Source organism: Peromyscus maniculatus, chromosome 6 (genome assembly GCF_049852395.1).
Source record: "Peromyscus maniculatus bairdii isolate BWxNUB_F1_BW_parent chromosome 6, HU_Pman_BW_mat_3.1, whole genome shotgun sequence".
NCBI lineage: Eukaryota > Metazoa > Chordata > Mammalia > Rodentia > Cricetidae > Peromyscus > Peromyscus maniculatus.
This window is the reverse complement of record NC_134857.1, coordinates 126,249,376-126,268,071: the sequence shown is the minus strand read 5'-3', so window position 1 is coordinate 126,268,071 and position 18,696 is coordinate 126,249,376. Positions and strand designations below refer to the sequence as shown.

Genomic DNA, 18,696 nt, shown 5'->3' with positions numbered 1-18,696 from the left:
AAAAAAAACGTGAAACAGATGGAGTGATATTATTGTCATATTACCAGGTATTTGGTTGTGTGTATTGTGATTTTTTTTCCCCCCGCATAAAATAAAGTGAATTTAAAGATAAAATAAACTCTGGGCAGTGATCTTAGCATGAGAGTTACAGCTTCATGAAGAGCCTTTCCTTTTGTTATGAGAACGTGACAGGGGAGTTTCAGCAGACTGCATCACAGAGGTTCTCAACCTTCCTGATGCTGCGACCCTCTAATGCAGTTCCTCATGGTGTGGTGAAACACCCCCCCCAACAATAAAATTATCTTCATTGCTACTTCATAACGAAATTTTTTGCTGTTGTTAGGAATTGCAATGTAAATATCTGTGTTTTCTGACGGTCTTAGGCTACCCCTGTGAACACAATCGCTCGACTCCCAAAAGGTCGTGATCCACAGGTTGAGAACCACTGCTCTATGAGATCCTGGGGTTGCGCCTATATTTTTCTGCTTGGCAAGTGCAGTACATGCTGGAAAGAAAGCACATTTTGAAGATTATTGCATTTCTATGGGGAATTCTCCTGTTTAAGCATCAACAGGAATAAATATTCTCTTTATGGCTCTAAAGGAAACTGAATGTCATTAAACTCATAATAACAATTAAAACGCCAATTATAGCATATGAGTTTAAATTTATTGTAAACCCCCTAAACACCAATAAAAATTTAAATGAATTATTTTCCCAGAACCAAAGTATTATCAAAACAAAGACCTCCCCGAGCTCTCTGAGAAGAGGACCAAGCTTAAGATAACTGGAAACGGAATAAATTAGTATACTTGTAATCTTTGCAGATTGGCTTTGTCTTAATTTCTCTTCCTGTTGCTGTAATTAAAAAGTAACTTAGGACAAGGTTATGCCGGTTCACGGTTCAAGGGTACAGTCTACTATGGCAGCCACGTCAAGGCAACAGGATCTTGAGGCAGCTGGTCACCATCAGAAAGCGTGCTGACGTTCAGCTAGCCTCCCCTTTATAATGCAGTGTAGGAACTAACCTAGAGAACAGTGCAACTCATAGTGCCAGAGTCTCCCTCCCACAATTAACTTGATCATAGGCATGCCCAGTGGTAACCTAACCTAGATAATGCATGCCTGGAGGCTTGTCTCCTTGATTGTCCTAGATCCTGTCAAGCTGACAATTAACACCATATCACAGCTCATCGCAGCTCTTGAAGTCTTCTTGGGGTCTGCAGTGGCAGCATTCTCCAGTCTCCTGTGATGAGAGGACGTCTGCTCTGCTACGCTCTTTCTCGCTGCTCTGATATGCACTGCCTCCTCACACTTGCATCAGAGTCATAGCCGTGTAAAATAGGCATGGGTCTCAGCCTGATATCACAGACAATGAAGCTAAACTACAGGCAGATGGCCCTGACGTTCCTAAATGTGAAGCAGGGATTTGACCTGAGTTTGCCTTAGCAGATACTCTTGTTTTTCGGTGTTTTTCCATCTAAAACCTGATTTGTATCTCAAGGGTTGACTGTAGCTCAATGATAGTAAGGTGTGGAGCTAGGATTTCAACTTGGACAATGTAGCTCCAAGTCCGTGATCTTAACAATGATGCCAAGCAGTCTCCATTTCCCACCAGGGAGGGGCAGCACTCAAGCTGCTCCAGAGCCTATCACCTGGCCTCCGAGCAAGTCATCTGTCTGCTCAGGTTGCGCAGCACCCTGGGCCACAGTGCTCTATTTCTAACAGTCATCTCAATTTAAGTTAGGTATCTGTCTTACTGAGATGGAGAAACAGCATTAGGGTGACAGTTTAGGACTGACATCAAGTCCGCCGCACATGTCAGGACAGCTTCTAGAATCTCCAAGGCCAGCTTTGAACATCAGGTCTTCCAGTCCCACCTTACACCCATCTCTCCCTACCATAAGGAATGAATTTCAAAGCTGGGAATTGTGGTACAAGTCATTAATACCAGCACTTGGGAAGCCGGGGGCAGACAGGTCTCTGTGAGTTGAGGCCAGCCTGGTCTACATAGTGAGTTCCAGGACAGTCAGAGCTCCATAGTGAAAGCCTGTCTCAAAAAAAAAAAAGCTTCAGCTTTTGCTTGGCTTTTCCAGAATATGCTTGCCATTTTACTCAGCAGCTAACCTTTTAAAGAAAACTAATAAAACTAATTGCAGATAGTTTCTTCACCTTGGGCTGGAAATTGTCTTATTGTTCCCAGGAACTTTACCTTGGGAACTTGCTGGAAACAGTGATCTCTCTTCTGTAGAGGACTTCAGATATTTGAACTCCTCCTGAATCCCAAACCTTTCCTCCTGCAGCTGTATCAGCCTCCTTCACTGGACCCTGATCTAACAGTCCTCATCCCACTCAGAGTTCTTTTCCACGATCTCTAAGGACAGCATGTATGGTGCTTACGGACGTTCCGGCGTGAGCAGGACTATGCATCATACAGCAGAACTGTCACTTTTAGGATGTGCCTCCATGCCAGTCATTCCTGTGGGCTCAGAATAAATTCACAATCAGTAAAACCTCTCTGTTGGTTTGCTAGGAAAGGTAAAGCCCACTTTTGTTCCCCTTTTACTAATGTAGTAAACTTACTTCACATTCATCCTGTAAAACTGCATCTCATTTGAGGCAGTCCATCCGGCATGCAAAGACTGAGAGACGCTGCGCCTTTCATGTACTTCAAGTTGAGGGGCTTAGAAAACAGGCTGCCAATCTGCAAACAGAATACTTGTCACTGGCTTGTATTGGCATAGCAACCATTACTGAAAAGGAGTTCACTTTCCACCTGCCACCTGATGAAAACCAATAGGGACTAAGGCCGTCCTGCTGGCCAGGTCTCTCTGTTAACATGCCAAGACTGACTGCACTGAAGAGCAGATAGAAGCCTGCTCATCTTTAGCACTGTTAACCACAGCCCTGTTATGGGATATTTGATCACACTGTGACACTCTGAAACTGTTAATAAAATTAACTTTGAATCGGGGGAGGGCAGAGTGACCAACTAGCTGACTGGAATTAGCCATAGAGATTTTGGAGAACCCAGGATAGGATAGAAAGGCACAGGAAAGAATAGGGAGGGCTTAGAAAGATTCACAGGCCTTTTCAATCTGAGAAGCATGGAGAGAGAGGGTCAGCTGGTCTTTCCTCCACCGTTTTCTTGATCTGAGTCCTGGGTTTTTATTGACGATAGAACAATTTAGATAAATGATACATAGCCCACACACTTGGAGATGGCCACAATGTTCCTTCTGTTGCCTGTATTAGTTTACTAAGGTTGCAGTAATTAAGTGCCCCAAACCAGATGAATGAAACAATAACAACATATCTACTGTTCCATAATTCTAGAAGTCCGTGAACAAGATATATTGGTGGTGATGTCTTTCTAAAGACGGACAGAATCGTCTATTCCAACCTTGCTTTTTGGCTTGTAAATAGTCATCTTCAGGTTCACATGACGCGTTCTCTATATGAATGTGTTCAAAATTTCCCTTGCTTCTGCAGACACCAGTTACTGCAAAACAACTTGCACTAATAATTTCATTTTAACTAGATGACTTCATTTAGTTAGACTTCATTTAACTAACTGAATTCATGGTTTCATTTTAACTAGAGAGGGAATTTCTGAGACAGTGGTTAGAAATTCAACATGAATTTGAGAGAGGTCAGTTCAACGTGTAAGCTTCCATGTACCAGGTTTCTTCCAGTTTCTTCCAGTGTTCAAGATATAGAAAAGGATTCTTTTATAATTCTAATTAAAATAATAGAAATTTGCCTTAATTTTAATATAAGCTAGATGATGGTGAAGTTAACAATAATAATGACCATGGTAGATATGGTGATGGTAATTTTATTAAGAACTATATTCTAAAGCCGGGTGGTGGTGGCGGCGGCGCACGCCTTTAATCCCAGCACTCGGGAAGCAGAGCCAGGAGGATCTCTGTGAGTTTGAGGTCAACCTGGGCTGCAGAGTGAGTTCCAAGGAAGGCACAAAGCTACACAAAGAAACCCTGTCTCGGGAGAAAACAAAACAAAACAAAACTATATTCTAGTACCATGCACAAAATGGTATAAGAGCAACCCAAAAGGACTGTTGAGCTCTATTGTGCTCTACCTAATTCCACAGCCAGAAACATATGTCCTTGTGAGTCAGGGGTCAAACCAACTAGTCAGACTTAATATTAGAGAAAGCTAACATGTCCTATTTGCAGCATTAAGGTTCTTAGTGTACTGATCCTGCCCATCACAATGACTCCACAGTTCTTGGTACAGTTCTTATAGAACCTGTTAGTTCAGACGTGAGGTCTATCTTTATTAGCTCTATGACCCTAGAGGATTCACTTAGCCTCGGCTGTAACTAAAAGGAAGGATGGGAGTTGATAATAAGCTCTGCACTCATTTCTGGATAGCTGGTGTGCATCCGTTCTGAGGCTGGTGACTCAGGGTAGCTGTATTCATCCACTTTCTGTTACTATAATATGGTCAAGATAATTTAATAAAGATGAGATGTCTATTCAGCTCACAGATTTGGAGCTCCAAGGCCACGATTCTGGCATTAGCTCGGCTTGGGTGAGGCCCTCTTAGCCACATCACTTCCTAGTGGATGTGTCCACATGGAAAACATGCTAAGAAGTAAGTCAGAGGGGATGGGGTGAGACAGACAAACAGCCATGATTCCTTCCAAAGGCATGCTTCCATGACCTCAGGCTCCACTGAAGAGGCCCACCATCTACACCACCATAATAAGCACCAAGCTAAAAGAGTATAAGCCATATATCCAAGCCATAGCCACAACTGAAGAAGCAAAGCTGGGTATGAGCAAGGCCAGGCCTGGGGCAGCAGTGGTTGCTTTCCTGCCCACCCTCTCCCTGGACTGGCAGTGCACCCAGGTCTCCATTGAGATGTTTAAAAGATAGACAGGAGAACTTAAATGCCATCACTGCTGTAGGAATGTGCTCTTTCTAGCCAAAGATGTGTTTACTGCCCGGGCATCAGTAAACTTCTTCATTGAACTTGAACTGAGACATTCAGTCAGCACGAGAAATACACTGTATAAACCCACAGTGACAAGTGATAAGGGACTGTTGTTACCCCCTTGTTGAGGCTCCATTGTGTTCAGGGGGAATGATCAGTCTATGCCCCGGCCAATGGGAATGGAGTCACCATGCAGGAGGCTGGAGGATGCCCTTCTGCTGCAGACGGTGAGCAGAGAACTCCCTTTCCCACCCCTAACTGCAGTGGCTGACACTGGGAAAGACAGCTCTGCTGGCTTGATGGTGTCAGGTAGGATTTCTTGGAAAGAGAAGGGAATGGGGTTCCCAGAACACGTCCCCCCAAAAGTGAGCCGGTGACAGTCCCTTTCTCCTCAGTTATGTAACTGAGCCAGTTACATAACACAGCTTACTGTGATGGTCAGTATCATCAACTTGACGCGCTCTAGAATCACCTAGACGACAAACCTCTGAGCATGTCTGTGAGGGTGTTTCTGTGAGTTCACCAAGGCTGAAGGACCCACCCTAACTGTGGGCAGCACCATTCCACGGGCAGAGGTCCCGGACTGAATAAGCAGAAAGTGAGCATGCGTCTGTCTCTGCTTCCTGGCTATGGATGCAATGCAACCAGCTGCATCCTATGCTCCTGCTGTATGCCTTCCCCACTGCATGTCCTTCCCCACGATGGTCGCCTGTGTCCTCAAACTGGGAGCTCAGACAAAACATTGCCAAGTTGCTTTTGTACCTGACAAAATGGACCAGGCCGACTGTTTTCTCTAAGACCTGGGGAGGACGACAGTCAGGACGAAAGCCTTGATTGACAGCACTTCCCAAACCTCCTGACAACAACGTCTGTGACCCTGAAGCCGAGGTAATGAACTTAACCTGTAGGTTGAGAGCTAGCCAGTTCAGAAACAACCATCCTACCAGCAGCCCCGTGGGGCCTTCAGTCCAGAAGCACGTGCAGTTCAGGGGGATGTGAATGACCGTCCCAGCCACCTCAGGGCTGCTGAGCTCCAGACCCTCTGATTCGGCCAATAAATTAGATAAATGAAAGGATGAGATGGAGCTGTTGACTTGCTGCTTAAGGCAGGGGTGGAAGGAGCAAGAGTGAAAAACCAGTACAGGTTAGATCTGTGCTCAGAATCCTTTCCTGGGATCCGAGAACTTGGAACTTGTGGGAAGATTCAGAGTGAGGGAAACATGGTAAAAACAATAGAAGATACCCCATAGGTCTGACCTTAAGTTTAAAAAAAATCTACACTCCACCTGCAAAGGGGGCATTAACAACGGTCCAGTGCAAAACCCATAGTAATCAGGGAACATTAGGCGATCAAGCTGCTGGAACTGGAGACCCAAACAAGCAATGACAGCCTGTCACAGCTTAACTCATGAGGCTGTGGAACAGAGCAGATGGGGTCAGTCTGACTGCTGTGGAAGCAAAAACTAAGTAATATAACTATATCCTTCCTTAAGGCGAAGGCTGTATGACCTGAGACAGTGTGAAGGAAGTCAGTCACTGAAGGATTGCCTTATCAAAGCCATTAGGAACATTGGTTATCTCCATCTGAACCCCACAAATGTGCAGATGGAAAGAAAACAATAGGAAGGACAGACACTACTGAGGAAAATATAAGAGAAGCTGTGGTTAAACCCCAGTTCACTGGGCCAGATAGAACTATGTCCACAGAGGAGTTAAAAAAAATTGGGAAGAGCCCCCAGAGCTCAGGCAGCTTGACCAACTCGGCAGCCATCCTGACCCAGATCGAGGGCTTTGAGTCAGTCAATCCCAACACCTACTCCATCCATGAGCTTCTGGACCTGGAACCGGTGCTGCAGAGCCAGATCTGGGAGCACATCATCGCCACCGAAGATGAGAACCTAAGGCATGGCTGTGACAGAAGGAGTCTCAGCAATGGTCCGGTGTTTGTGGTGCTTCAGAGACCAGAGGCCGTGTGTGTGTGTGTGTGTGTGTGTGTGTGTGTGTGTGTGTGTGTGTGTGTGTGTGTGTGTGTTTGATTCAACAGGGACCTAGAGATTGGTAAGGAACTTTGGTGGCTTTGCTGAGTCCTTTGGTGGGGCAAGATCTTTATAAAGCAGGAAAGGTTTTGGTGGATTGTAATACGAATCTTAAAAGGTCTTATTAATAAAAACAAACCGAGGACAAGGTATTGGGGTGAATGCTGAAAGATCAGAGAGACAGAAGAGGCCACAGCTAACATCACCTCACCAATCCCTGAGCTGATCTCATTTCCTCAAACTGTGGAAGCCTCTGAGTCCTTATCCGGAATGGATCTCAGCTGAACTGCTGCTCAAAAGCTTACCTGACTCTAGTTCCTGGTCCTCACACCTTATATACCTTTCTGCTTCCTGCCATCACTTCCTGGGATTAAAGGTGTGAGTCACCATGCCTGGCTGTTTCCAGTGTGACATTGAACTCTCAGAGATCCAGATGGATCTCTGCCTTTGGAATGATGGGATTAAAGGTGTACATGCCACCATTTTCTGGCCTCTGTGTCTGTCTAGTGGCTGTTCTGTTCTCAGACCCCAGATAAGTTTATTAGGATGCACAATATATTGGGGGACACAATATATCACCACAGTGGATCTCAGTGACTTGGACCAATATGTAAAGTTAAAAAAACCCTGGAGGAGTGGGGGGGTCCTCTTTCCCACTCTGCCTGTCAGCCATCAGTCTGAGAGGGGAAAGAGGCAGAAGGGTCATCAAAAACCTTTGTATGGGGCCCACGAGCAGGAACGGAGGGAGGCCCCCAAGAGATAGATTTCAGTGAATCAGCTTAATTTTATTGCAGAGCATAAGGAATATATAGGATTGGGGAGCCTTGGGGAGAAGCCTAATTTGCATGAAGTGGCACACTCCTATCACAAAGCTTCGTATGTGGCAGTGGGGTCCCATAGCAGAGCTCCCAGCACAAGTCTTCTTAGCAGGGATCTGTGCCAAGGTTCAAGCTAAAGATGAATCAGGTGTCTGCTTTAGAGACAGCCTTTTGATGAGGTCAGCCCTCCAGGCCCAGGGACATTCTCCAGATAAGGGCAGGTAGAGAGCAGGAAGCCTTGCTGGGGAGGGAGGGAGGGAGTCTCCATACTGCTGTGCTTAGAGAGAGCTGCCAGGCTACGGCAGACTGCAACCTCTAACCAGCCAGCGACGTGTTCCAGCAGAGGAGGATTTAAAACATGGCAAAAGAGAGAAGGGATCTATCTGGGTCCCTTGTACTCAAAGGCAAATGTGGCAATATTTGTGTTGAGCTGGACTTCCTAAGGGGGGAAAAAACTGACAAAAAGCCAAATTATGTGCTGAGCAGCTTCTGGACGGCTTTAAAGCCTGAGGAGCAGTTCACAGGAGACATCGTGACAGCACAAGACAGGGGAAGATGATCAAGCTGTCCCGGGGGTGCTGAGTGTACCCCCATACTAATGAGGCTACATTTCCCTACAGCGAAAGGTTAGGGATGGAGATGGTTTGCCCAGGCACTCTCCCACCAGCGAGGTATGGTGGACTGAGGGGCCACAGCCACAGCTACAGCCACCATGCCAACCCAGGGGAGCAGCGGGGGCGGCAGGGGAGAGCAGGGTCACATTCACCTTTGCCGCGGGGTAGGTTTGAGAATACTGTCACGCCCGCTGAGTCCATCGGTTGTGGAGAAACTCTATGTAGAGGCTCCATGCAAGAACTACAAGATGTGGAAATGTAATGGCTCGGAGAGAATGAGCATTACAGGGAGCTAATTAAGTTAGTGCCTCTTCGCCATGCTTTGTAGCCCACTTTGATCTGTGAAGGAAGCAACTGAGACAAATGGATGGGACCTTTCCATGCTGCATTAGACCTCGCTTAGGCTCGACTTCAGTCTCTTCTTAGTTGGGAACCTCTGGTGTCACCTGACACCACTCAGCACAGACGACAACAGACTTGGATGGTGCCTCATCAAGGTTATCTCTGTAACACCACTATTTGTTATGGAATGGTGGTTCAGGATGCTTGTTGCCTTGTCTTGCCCATCATCTGAAAAAGGTTTTGCTATATACACGACATAATGCTAACTTGAGTGTTTTTGCAGATTTGGAAAGTTACTGGATAGACAACCAGGTACAATGGTACTTCCATCTACCTTAAAACCCTATAGGGGCTGGGTTAATTAAAAAGAAAAAACCGAAAAGGGTGGAAATGGACACTCCCAGAAGCCATATAGCCAGAAGCCTCACAGGCTAACTCTCCTGTGTTGTTGGCCAGGGAAGCCCCTGAGCCCCCACAAACCATAAAGGCTATTGCTACTGCTGTTGTTTTTATGTCAGAACCAAATGGAAAGACCCTACTGCTAAAGACACCATATGTGCATGCTGAGTGCAGAAATGGGGAAATTGGGGTGGGAATGAACTAGACACTCCCACTTTCTGGCTGGCTTTCACAGTGCCAGGAGGAGCCATGCAGCCTGCTGGTGGAGAACTGTTACCATCATTCCTGCTTGGCTATGGACCCTACATGCTAAAATATGAACATGCCGGGTAGATGTGCCTGGCTATGCCATAGTGGCTCGGCTGGCGTGGGTAAGATCAACAGCCTTATGATTGGATTTAGGGCCCACTACTCAAGGGTGAGTTCAAGCCTGGTACTGTACGCCCAAATAAAAGCCTGTGGCTGGGAGGTCACAGGTCCCAACGAGGAAGCAATTTCTATGCCTGTCAAACTTCCTTCTAAATACTATGCTTATGCCCATAAACCAATGTTATTGTCAGTTTAAACTCACGTGGTGCAGTGTTTGTTTAACTAGGCAAAGATGTTTTACATTTGTTTAATTATGTAAAGATGTGTTGCTGTTTTACCTTGCCTGCCAAAGGCACCTGATCGGTCTAATAAAGAGCTGAATGGCCAATAGCTAGGCAGTAGAGGGATAGCAGGGCAGGCGAGCAGAGAGAATGAGGAGGAGGAATCTAGGCTCGAGAGAATGAGAATGATGGAGAACGAGACTGGACGTCTGGGGCCAGCCAGGCAGCCACCAACCAGCCAGCTAGCCAGACACCAAGCAGGACATACTTGGATTTAAAGCCCCAAAGCAGAACGTGGATAAAGAGAAGCAGGTTAATTTAAATTATAAGAACTAGAGGGACAAAGATAAGGCCGAGCATTCATAAGTAATAAGTCTCTGTGTCGTGATCTGGGAGCTGGTTGGTGGCTCAAAAGAAAGCCTGTTACAGACTCATACTGGTGATGCTCTTGAGAACAAGTGACTCAGAGGCACTGTGGCCTCATTCTTAGCCATAAGTAGACAGACATCTGTAGTCCCTTCTCCGGCTCAGAGGCCACTGTGAAGAGGGAACTTTTACAAAAGTCTTCAGAAGTGGGTGGAGAATTGTGTTAAGTTTCCTCCAAGACTGAACCATTCCATCCTGAAGGGAAAGCTCCTTAAGCACGGAGGTTAAACCACTCAAAATAGCTTCAGGAAGTCCCTGAAACTGACTAGATTCACTAGAACCCCTCCCTGCCAGGGTAAGCAGTAAAAGCTGAGAGTCTCTTGCAGATGAACTGAAGCTGAGCCGCAAAGACTCCCAGAAAAGACAAGAGGCAAAGGAGATTCTGAGACCAGACCAGCTGCCCAGCCAAAATGCCTGCAAGAGGTTTAGACCAATGGAAGCACCTGGAAAGGACACTCTCCAACCTGTTGAGCTCTCTGCAGGCTGTGCAGTGCGCTCCAGGTCCCCAGCTTTGTCAACTGTCACCTATGCTTGGGTGGGCTTTGGTGATGCCGCTGTCTTGAGTCATCTCTGCTCCTGTAAGTGATCCCTCACCCTGTCCTCTAAGTGAACATGTATGACATCTCCCCAGAAGTTTGTCACATAGCCTGTTCACAGGACCAGGTTTTTGCCTGTCTAGGGGTAGAGTCTGCCATGGCTACTCTTGCAGACTTGTTGACTCTTACCTACTGTGCTCTGTTTACATCTTGCATTGTTCAAAACACTGTTGTTGTTGTTGTTGTTTTTATAATCAACTGCTATGCGAGTTGCCAATTTCAGCTTTTGTATATGTGACTTCCAATTGGATTTCCCTCAGTTACACACAGAATTGAACTCGAGTTTTCTGTGGTGGGACCAGCACTGCTGACCATGCCCCTTAAAGACCACTATAGCAGGTGTGTGACCCCATACCTGGTAAATCACACATGGTGTCAGCCTCAGATGAAGACTATTTTGAAAAAAGGCACGTGATTGCATTTCTGTGACCATCCCTAAGTGTTGCACCAACACAATTGTTTGTGTTCTCTTGTACACTCTAAGACTGCTTCCATGCTAGGATGGCCGGGGAAGGGCTTACATAAGTGCAGTGGAGCCGAGGCTGCCGTAAAAATGTTATCCATGAGTTTTTAACAAAGTGGGTCAGGCGAGGTGATGCTGCTGGGTCCTAATGGCTCTTTTGGGGGAGGGGGTGAGAAGGCGAGGGGCCAACGGCAGACACTGGGAGTCAGGTGAAAGGTGAACAGCAGACTCATTTATTCAGCGATGGAAAATAATATACCCTCCTCCCTCCCAGCTCTCAGGCTGCATCCTAATCTCGTGACATGTGTAGTCGCCCCTCATTGGCTAGGCTCAGTGGTTAAGAGAACTTGCTGTTCTCCAGAAGACCCGAGTTCATTTCCCAGTCACAATAGGCAGCTCACAAAACCACCTGTAACTCCAGCACCCTCTTCTGGCCTCTGTGCACACCACATGTACCGCCCCCAACAAAACAGCATCCGGATAAAATGGCTTCATCGTGCATGTTAAGTGGTTAAGAAATACAAGCCCACTGTAATGCTTACACTTCACTTTGAGAAAGACTGAACATTGCATCAGCGGGTTCCAACTTCTAAATGATGACATGCTGGAGAGCTGCATAAGATGGGGGGGGGGGGGATGGTACGTGCCATTAGGTGTGGGTGTAGTTTATAATGCACTGTGCACTGGAGTGATAGTGAGATATCTGAGATGGCTCTGCGCAGCTTGGCTCAGCTGGCAGCTGTTTCTCAGATCACACAATGCAGAAACAGGCAAGGTTTGTATTATGCTTAAAATTATCCCCTTATATTGATTTGAATTTGTACGAATTTCTGGGATTTTATTGTTTTTCATCATATATAAGCAAGTGTTCAGAACTATATATTAAGATACATTACAACTTGCTTCCCTCTCAGGAACTAGTGGTATCTGAGGCGGGACTCAAAGTTCTGGGGAAGGAGACTGGGCATAATTAATGACAATAACAACTTCAAATTGGAGTTGTTTAGGGAAGCCATGCGCCATACACAGGGTGACCACACCACAGCTGACGCCTGTAGTACCAGTCACAAGTAGCCCCATCACCATCCAACCTTTTCCGGAAGTTTGCGGCTGTCTGTAGCCATCAGACAGAGTGATAACAACCGAAACGTTATTAAGGGACTTAGTGTCTACAAAGCAAACTTCCCTCCAGAGGGAGGACTGAGTCAATAGGAATGTCACTCCAGGATGTCACACAAAAGCCACCATGTTTGGGATAGGTACACTTGTCTCTCTGGTCCTTACGGCCAATCCAGAGTTCACCTCAGGTTTACCGGTCTTTCTGCGCCTTACAAGAGCCAAGTTTAACTTGGAAGCACTCATGAATTGTGTCCTGTGTCAAGAAATTTCCCGACAAAATGAGCAACAGTGCCGTGGAAAGCCAAGGTCCACACTAGTCCTTCAAACCCCAGCACACTGTTTCTCTGTTTACTTCTTACAGCAATGTGCCAAGTGCTGTGTGGCCACATGTTGGATTTCTGTTTCTCTTTGAGGCATTCCAGTGAAACTTTGTTTGAAAAGCTGAATTTCACTGACACCAAGTAACAGATTTTAGCAATTATATGTTTCTTTCCTTAAATGGAATAAAATTACCAAAAAGTAGTTCTTTTATCTTTCATGAAAAAAGGGCTTTTCAAGATAAAAAGTAAGAAAAGTGCTTAAAAACTGTTACTGTTTCCCAAAGCACTTGGCTCCACATAGGCTGAGAAGTGCATTTCACCAAATCTCTGCACCAAGTGAACATCAGACATACAGGGTTACTGTGAGTCCACACTAGGCAAGAATTAAAAATTTAAAAACAATTCGGGAACTACGGCACTGCCGAGGAGGCAGGAGATCGGGGACCAGGAGTCACCAATGCTCTGGTTCCACGCTCGCTAGTTCTGCGGCCCAGGGCTATCATTCAACACGAGCTTGTTATTAAATCTTAAAAGAAGGGTGTTAATATTCTTTCAGAGGTCTACTGAAAGAGCCAAAACAAAATGTGTTCTGTACACTGTATTTTAATAATTAAATAGGTAAAATACCATTTAAACATTTTAAAATGTTATGAAAAAGATTTTAAAGTATAAGCCTCAAAATAAATGTTTCTTCCAAAGATAAAGAATACTTGAAGCTTCCATAGTCACCAGTAAACCCACTGCAGAACTGTGCTTTTGTAGTGACTGAGTGGAAGAAGTATCAGGATCGAGGACATCCCAGGCCGACCGTAAAAAGCTGTTTATCCCCCGCACTGTTCCCGGGTAGGCCGCAGGTGAAAGGCCCGCCCTGCAGGTCTGGACCTTAAGAAGAGCGCACACCAGTCACCAGTCGGCTCTTCATGTCTGAACATGTCCCTGACTGGGATGAAGATGGGGCCGCCTCAGCCACACAGGCCTTCCAGGAATGGAACCTTTTCTAGGACACTGTGTGGCTTTCACTATGTGTCGTGTGATCTACTCCACCCTCAAACCCCACAAAGGATCAAGCACAGGCATTAGAGACAGAGAAAACAAGAGCTGCCATCTCAGCAGGCAGAGCTTGAGAACTAAGGTCAATGTTACTGTCCCTTCTTCCAATGAAGAAATGTGCCGCTTAATTAAACCCATCCATACTTAACAACTTCCCAACAGATCTTAATGCTGCTATCAGTTAAATGGTACACTTGATAAAGATATTCCAAAGTTTTAAACAGGCCAACACTGACGTGAGTCTGTATATGCCACGGGCATAACAGTATCTCCTGAGCCCTTTGAAATGTGCTATTCCTAAGGGTTCACAAAAATAAAACTTCAACTAGTCAACTGGTGGTTTCAGATCAAATCATTTAATCAGTAGTCAGTAGTCCATTCCATTCTAATTTACATTCAGCCCCAGGAGAAAAAAAAAATCACCAAACACTCAACTTAGAAAACAGACTAAAATCACCCATTTCATGATCTCACCTGCATGCTCACATCTTTGCTTTGTTTCTATTGGATGATAATCCATTTCTCCCCTGTGGGGATAAAGTCTTATCTGCTTTGCATATCAACATTTGTGAAAAACAAACCCTGCAAACCAATTCCATAGTGCATCCGACAGGAAATACCGGCAGGACTCACGGAAGCCAAGCACCACTACTGTTATGAAAGGGGCAAGAGGCCCTGGGACAGTCCAGATGTGTGACTGACATACCACTGGCTCATGACAGTTGAGGGTTGACAACTGGCATCCAACTCAGGGATTCTCAACGGTCTGGTGAGCATGCCCATCTTCTGATCCTTGGGCCCCATGACAAACCCGTCAACAGCAGGCCCTCCGCCCATGTTTACTCAATGGAAGAGTAAAAACGAACATAGAGCAAAGTGTATTTACTGAAGTTCCACGATTCAACCCAAGAACATGTTCTACACCGGTATATATACTTCTAAGAATTTTTACAGCAGGGCAATCAGAGAAGGACTTTGTTAACTCACAGTGCTCCAAGCTTCCACACATTAGAAGCTGCCCCTGGGGTCCCAAGGCCTTTCAGATGGACCACAGGGGAGGTTAAAACTGGATTTCAAGCACGCTCTCATCATGCACCACAGAATATGTTTTCCCACAACAATCAGGTTATTACAAAGCCTTTGGACAATCCTACTTAGCAGGGATAGGAACCACAGAATTATTCCCAAACAATGTATTGTATTTCATTTATACAATGAGGCAAACAACTTGCTATATGGATAGTACTGTAAACTTAAGTCATTTACTATTTGCTTCTGTAAGAAAATACTCCTTTACTAAATCTTAGTCATGGTTTTCTCCTGTCACCGATTTTTCTATTAAGTTTTTAATCATTGTAAGTAACAGTGTCTTAAGAGTAGGCAACTATCTCAAGTTTTCAGAGCCAATTTTAAGCTTTGAAAATTCAAAACGGGTATGTCAAGTATGTAAAAACCAACTTGAGTTACAAAGTTTCAGGTTTCCATATTGACAAACAATAACAATATTGGTAAAGCACATATGACTACCAGGAGGCTTTTGAACCAAGGGACGCTGGCACTATCCATCGAGTCTTGAGACCAGCTGGCTGTATTGCTTGCACACTGCAAATGCCTGCCCAAAAAGGACAGAGTCCAGGGAGCTTTCCTGTCAACTCCTGCTTTCCAGCACAGCCCTCTGGCCCCCTCTGGGAGTCTGTGTGACTAGGGATCATTTTAGAGTGCAGTGGGCAGCAGACAAGAGAGCTGGAGGATGTGCAGCTTTGGGCAGATTCGTGCACACCCCGAAAGCAAAGGGATCTGGCTTTGTGCTATGGTTTCCTCTGCACCTGGAAGTCTCGGGGATTTCTTTGCAGTATGAGAATTCAGCCCGTGCTGAAATGCAAACACAGCAAAAAAGCAGGTGTTCCTTTCCAGAAACCCCTCCTCATGGAATACAGCACAGTTATGATGAAAAACAGGAATGTTTGTATCTGGCCGAGGCTGTCATGGAGACCGAGCCCTGTGGGGATGTGGGGTAGAAATAATCAGTAACTACTTCACAACTTTGATTGCCTTCTTCAGCAGCAAGGTAATTACATCCCAGCTGGGTTTCCTCCTCTGGACTACAGTAGTGTCTCTGAAAGGTCACATCTTAAACAGGGAAGAAGTGATCATACACCAGACTGAAGGGAACGGCTCACACTCTCAAGCCAGCTCCGGAACTGTGAGCACGGCTGGTAGCAAGAGAACGCTTTCTCAACAGCAAAGCCTCACTCATGGGGCCGTGCTGTCTTACCAGCCCCAGACAAATGGCTGCTGCTGCTGCTGCTGCTGCTGCTGCTGCTGCTGCTGCTGCTGCTGCTGCATGACCTCACAGTCACAGAGTGAATGGACAACACCAGTTTTTGCTTTTGGTAGCATGATGAATTGAATGCAACAGCCACAACAGGGGCAAGAACGAGAAAGGCAGACGGGCTAACCTGCATCGCTGAGCAAGGACTGCGTAGGCTTCTATGTGCAGAGATAAGCGAGGGAGGCACTTAAAAGCTTTGGGATGAAATCCATCCAGGAGAAGCCTGGGCCTAGGGCTACTTTGATTATTACCGTCATTACTATCAATAGTAACATACTTCTCATGAAGAAACATGCAGCAGAAACATTAGAGACAAAAGAGCCTACGATTGTTCTGAAAATGAAAGGACCCAGAGTGTCCAGAATGTCCTATCTCCATTATAAAAGTCAATTCTTTACACTGTCTCACTTCTTTAGTAGTAGTAGTTAGTGGAAAAGTTTTTAATTACAAAATTATTGGCAATGATATAAAGCCCTGGCTGGTACAGATATTACTGTACTGGCACCCATTTGGTAAGGAAAATATCACCATCCAGCATCTTAAATATCCTTTATCATCCAAATATCTTAAACCAATGCTCTTATACTGTTATTCAAAGATACTTCTGTCTTTCCCCCATTACTCCATAATCAATATTCCTCTTAGAAATGATAACATTCACATATATAAAATAAAATATAATGCTTTAAAAATCTCAAAAATGTAGTGTTAGTAGTTCTAGTTATCCAAACTCAGTTTTCATGGAGTGGCTTTGAATTTTTATTGCCTAGATGGCTTAACAATAAAATCTTAACTGTCGTGTGGCAGTGGTCCTAACACACCTGTAAACACAATGCCACCGAAAACATTTTTATTGGCAGGAAATACTACACTCAAGCATGTGTGAAATCCTGAAACTTTAAAGCCTCTTAACATAATCATGTGTATCTATGTACAGAACATACATAAATTTCACTTTATGTAAAACATATGAAAGAGGTAATCCCAAAATCACACGAAACATAATAAATATAGAACTTGCTTTGTTAAAAATCTACAGTATACATTCAAGTAAAGGCTAAACTTCCAATGCCAACCATATCTGGGACAAAAATTTAATGTTTACAATAATCAGTCCCCTAAAAGTGCTATTTTCAATACCTGGCAGGGATATCCATTCTAGTGCTTCTGTTTCATCCAAACATCATACATTCCTCTCTTCACAGAGCCAGCTGCTTCTGCTACTAACACACACCCAAAGCTTTTGCATCCTTTTACATTGCTTAGCATTGCAGCTCTTTGGGGGAAGACCGGGAAGTCCAGACAAACAACCCAGACCATCTTAAATTAGATGACTGACTTTATGATACACCCTGTTTAACTCAGGTTTTAGTGAGAACACTGCAGTCTATGCATCTAAGGTAAGTCGTCTCTTTCCACGTGAGAAGTTGTGTAGGTCGAGGAGCATCCACTGTAGCAACCTTCCCGTGAGCCAGGTCTCGACACCACGCTCCATTTCTGATTTGTACATTCTCGTCCCACCTCATTTGCTTTAGTTTCTTCAGGAGTTATATTCAGCACATTGATTGAACTCCTGGAAAAAGTAAGGTAAATCTTAATAACTAATTGCCTGCTCCTTGATTACGGTTTAGAGCAGATGTTCCTGAATACATCGAGTCTGACTGCCCCGTGTCTGTGCTAACAATACATTTTGGGAACCAATTAAGAAAGTAAGAGGGACACACAGAAGAGTGCCGCTATTTGAGACTTCCATTCACCACAGTAGGTACGGACTCTGAGCGGCAAGATCACTACAGTGCACACCAGTGTCCTCTCCCTGTAATCATTTGCTGGCTTTGTGTATTCCAAACAAACCCCGGCTCTCATCTCAACCTCAGCAGTGCCTTCTGACTGGCTCCCCCACCATAGTCCTGACTCCATAATTTGTCTCCCACAGAGACAAGTGCAGTACTATTTTTATAAAGCTCCTGCTTTTCTTCCCCCTCCTCTTAATAGTTGCTCTGTAGCTCTTAGAAGATTACTGACCTAAAAATACAGACTAAGTTATTTTATAAAATGATATGTATGGGTTTCCTAAGGGTAGAGAATAAGCTGCATTAATACTCTCACTTTGGCATGAATCTCCTTTATCACCCATGAGGAAGTGGCTTTTCTTGGCTCTCTGCCTTTAATACCAGTGTGATGGGCATACCAAAGAAACTATGAACTCTGAAAAACTAGCAAAATGGCATCCTTCAATACAAATAAAGTATTGAGATTTTTTAAGCGACTCCTGAAATGAGTCATCCCTGCCTCTCTTTTAAGGCAGGGTCTCACTACGCAGCCCCGACTGACTTAGAGCCTTCACTAAGTTGAACATTCACTACATACACCAAGCCTGCCTCTGTCTCCTGAGTGCTGGCATGGAAGCTGTGTACCATCATGGCTGGTCCTTAAGTCTATACTTTAAATGGAAAATGAGCCACATCCTCCCTTGTTCGCCACTAGACTTCTATACCGAGCACCAAGCCTCCCACACTGGGAATCTCTGTGCATCCAGAATCTAACTTCTCTCCCAAGCCTCTGCTGGCACAAATGCTATCTATGTATAACAACCTCTCCTGAGCAGTGCAATGTTAACCACGTTACA

The 18,696-nt window shown here is 45.0% G+C and overlaps 1 protein-coding gene across 39 annotated transcripts in view; it reads right to left on the bottom strand.

Moving 5' to 3' along the window:
• Window positions 1-14,072: 14,072 nt before the first annotated feature.
• Ssx2ip (SSX family member 2 interacting protein) overlaps window positions 14,073-18,696 on the bottom strand; it is a 38,324-nt gene continuing 33,700 nt past the window's right edge. For all 39 annotated transcript variants that reach the window (XM_076575127.1, XM_076575143.1, XM_076575135.1 and 36 more), the window contains one exon: window positions 14,073-17,640. In XM_076575127.1, coding sequence (XP_076431242.1) covers window positions 17,463-17,640 — 178 coding nt within the window. In that variant the 3' untranslated portion in view covers window positions 14,073-17,462. The remainder of the gene's footprint in view (window positions 17,641-18,696) is intronic.